At 33.6% G+C, this 3506-nt stretch overlaps 1 protein-coding gene across 1 annotated transcript; it reads right to left on the minus strand.

Moving 5' to 3' along the window:
• Nucleotides 1–1099: 1099 nt before the first annotated feature.
• LOC129984367 (ankyrin-3-like) lies at nt 1100–2870 on the minus strand. Its single transcript, XM_056094237.1, has one exon. It carries the CDS (start codon nt 2675–2677, stop codon nt 1331–1333), a length of 1347 nt encoding a protein of 448 aa, XP_055950212.1. The 5' UTR covers nt 2678–2870; the 3' UTR covers nt 1100–1330.
• Nucleotides 2871–3506: the final 636 nt, after the last annotated feature.

Consider the following 3506-nt stretch of genomic DNA (forward strand, 5'->3'; position numbering starts at 1 on the left):
GAAACCGATCATATCTTCAGGAATCAATGTTTCTCATCAATGGAACTGAAACTTTACAATCTTGTCTGATGATATATTTATCAGATGAGTAATATTTAGATTTCGAATAAGAGTTTTAGTTTTGAATGATAAAATATATATACCGTCAATAAAATGAATATATCTATGGCTGACATTTAGCTAACCATTAAAATAATACAAATATAATAGTTAATAACAAATTTCCGAAACTAATAAATGGGAATAGGTGATTGTATGTGTTGGGTCTTACACATAAGACTACAAGTACCGAATTTGCCATTGTGTTAGATTAGTTATATTACCATTGTGTTTGAAAGCAACACTAGGTTATATTGGGACAGATCTCATAATTTTGAGTCCCCGCCAAATGAAGACGACACCTGAACTGGCAACCCTTCTTCAAAGTTCAATACTAATGGGAGGACATTTGTTCCAGGGCATCAGACCTATAATAAATACACAACCGCTCTTTAGTGGGATTGGGTTTCGAAGCTGGAGCTCTGGCTAAGATTTTACTAACAGGCCATTGCAGCCCCTCATATCATTTTACTCGACTCTGGGAAGGTTTATGTTCCCTATAAAAAAAATGGGTGTAAGGCTAGAAATTGTACAGCCTTGATGTTCAGCTAAATTTGATACTTAACCATTTGCCCTCGGATGATGCCTCACACTTACCATTCAAACAGCTTATTTATTTATTAATTTCCTTTGTTAAAAACACCGACAGAGTGGTAAAAAGTTGCTGGTGAATTTTTTGAGGGAAATTCAACTCCAAACAAATATATTTTGATCTAAGCAATAAACAATTCCTTGTAATAGTTAAATTATGCATCGAATTATTTTTCTGAGAACAAAAGGTTAAAAATGCTTGGTTAAGGAAATAGGGAATAGTCATTTTAAACATATTTGAATTTAAAAGTAACGAACCAACGAATAAAGGATGCTTATTAACAATATTGCATTCATCCTCTCATACTGAGAATTAGAACAAAAACAAATATTTCATATAAAAACACCTTTATTGATCATTAGGTCTTTAAAAACTTAAATAATTTTTTTAAAGAAAAAAAATGTCGTCTTCAGCTTTGACAGCACACCACTTTTTGTTAAAATAATTTATTTTATGTAAACTTCAAAAGATTATTCTATTAATGAAAGCAGTTAATGTGGAATCGTGAAATTTAAAAAAAATTACTAGATGATTTGTGTTAGCTAGTGACATATTATACCAAACATTAAAACTTTTAGCGTTAATTTGATAGTTGAGTAACAACATACTTTCTATTTCAAACTTAAAAATAATATTTTTTTATAATATCCGTAAAACAAAAGTAGTATTTATAAGATTTGGACTAAATGTATGAAATACACGCAGAATGCTTCTCTGTAAGAAGCCATTACTTGTATTGAACCAATTGCATTTTGATTTTGCGAGAATGAAATTGAATATGTCTGTAAGCGACAAATACAATGATATTTGCTGCAAATGAATAGATTTCAAACACACTTTCTGTTGATTCCTCCTACCCTTCGCATAAACTTTGGTTTTTATAAATTCTTCAGTCAAATATGATCTTCCGATCCTGTTCAAAATCTCGACAACATAAACAGCATATATTCCCTTCTTCAGATTATGGAATACATAATCGTAAGCCTTCCTTTCAGGATATCCACTATTCCAGTTCATTTCATCGTGTTTTTTAGTAACAAAATCGTAAACTGTGTACTTCAAAGCAATAACATCTGATTTCATGATATCAGCTTCAAAAGTGCATTTGTGATAAAAGCGTACTAAGCTCACAGTTCTGGGTGTTGCACTCGGCATTCGAAATGTACGGTATTCGTTTGTAAACAAGACAAAAGTTTTGATCAGAATTTTAGCATTTTCATATTCCCACCAAGGAGAAGAAAAGTATTTCTGTATTGCAAGCTGCCAAGGTGTGATAGAATATATGCTCCTGGAATTAGTTTTGGCTCCATGACTTAAAAGCTCAAATACAATAGCTAGATTTATCGTTCGTCTGTCTAATGCTAAATGTAAAGGAGTAAAACCATACCTGGTATCGTAAACATGTGTTGATGCTCCCTTATTAAGAAGGATTCTAACAAGATGTAGATTTCCAACTTCCACAGCCAGATATAGAGGAGTCTGTTGTAAAATATTTTTGGCGTTAACCTCAGCATTGTGTAGCAACAGTTTCTCGATGATCCAGAGGTCGACAAATTTGTTACTCTCTGTACAGACGTATTTTGAATTCATATTCTTGAACAATACACAGTTTTTTATTGCATAATGCAGAGGCGTGTTCCCGAGTTCATCCTTTTCATTGACGTTCGCACCCGCAAGCAGCAATATTTCAATTACTCTATGTTTTCTATAGATAACAGCGAAATCTAAGGGTGTATTCTTGTAACAATTTTTCACGTTCACATCGGCTCCAGCTTCGATCAAAGTCTCGACGATCTCTCCATTTTCTTCGATATTTAAAACAGCTAGGTGAAGAGGCGTGTTACCTATGCAGCTTTTCTCGTTCGGGTTTGCACCATTTTGCAATAGCCTACGGACTTTACGGGCATCATTTTTGGTTTCGATCAGATAATGCAAGGGTAAATCTCTGTGGTCTGGAGGATACCAAAAGAATGGTGTATTATTCATTCTGAGTTAGTTGTATTAACTTTTTCCAATCATTTGCGTCTACTCTGAACTGAATAATGATTCGTATTGCTATACGAGAGCAAAAGGATGATTATATTCTTAAACAGGGTCTACAAGAGGCCAACTGTTGATCGAAATGGAATGCCAAGCTTACCTCAGGAACATCACGTCGCCTCGATATGACAATGGCAAATGGTTGTCTCATTGGAACAATTATTTGTCATTGCCCCATGGCGGTCACATGATCTTCCTGAAGTAGGCGTGAACTTCAATTGCGCGTAATAGTTGGTCTCGTATGAACCATGCTTTAAGCCTGAAAGAAATACAAGTTGCCATTATAATATGAAAAAAATTAAATGTCACTCCGTAAAATTATTTTCATAACAGATAGAATAAATTTATCTTGTATTCCTAACCATCCGGCTTATTATACTTATTCTAAAACAAATGACGTAACGTTTTTAGAATTCCTTTTTGCTTCATTTGATATTTTCATTAAATAGATGCTGTGCAGGAGCTTAACATATTGTATTTCATAATCTTTTCCAAAGGAAAAATTCGGAGCCATTGCTGGAGTTATTTATCGACCGACTTGGGAAAGTCGAAAATTCGAGAAAACAGCTCTGCTGCGATACTTTAAAGTTTTTTTTTTTTGTATATACAATAGGCTTCTACATAGAGTAGTTTCTTCTAAAGCGCCAAAGAATCAGAAACAGTAGATTTCGTAGAGCGTGATTTTCGTAAACGTGACCGTCATTTATATAGTCGAACAGTTTATTTAGAAGTAAAACAAATCACTTCGTACAGTACTATTTAGAATAATGCGTTA

This window comes from Argiope bruennichi, chromosome 9 (genome assembly GCF_947563725.1).
Source record: "Argiope bruennichi chromosome 9, qqArgBrue1.1, whole genome shotgun sequence".
NCBI classification, from domain to species: domain Eukaryota; kingdom Metazoa; phylum Arthropoda; class Arachnida; order Araneae; family Araneidae; genus Argiope; species Argiope bruennichi.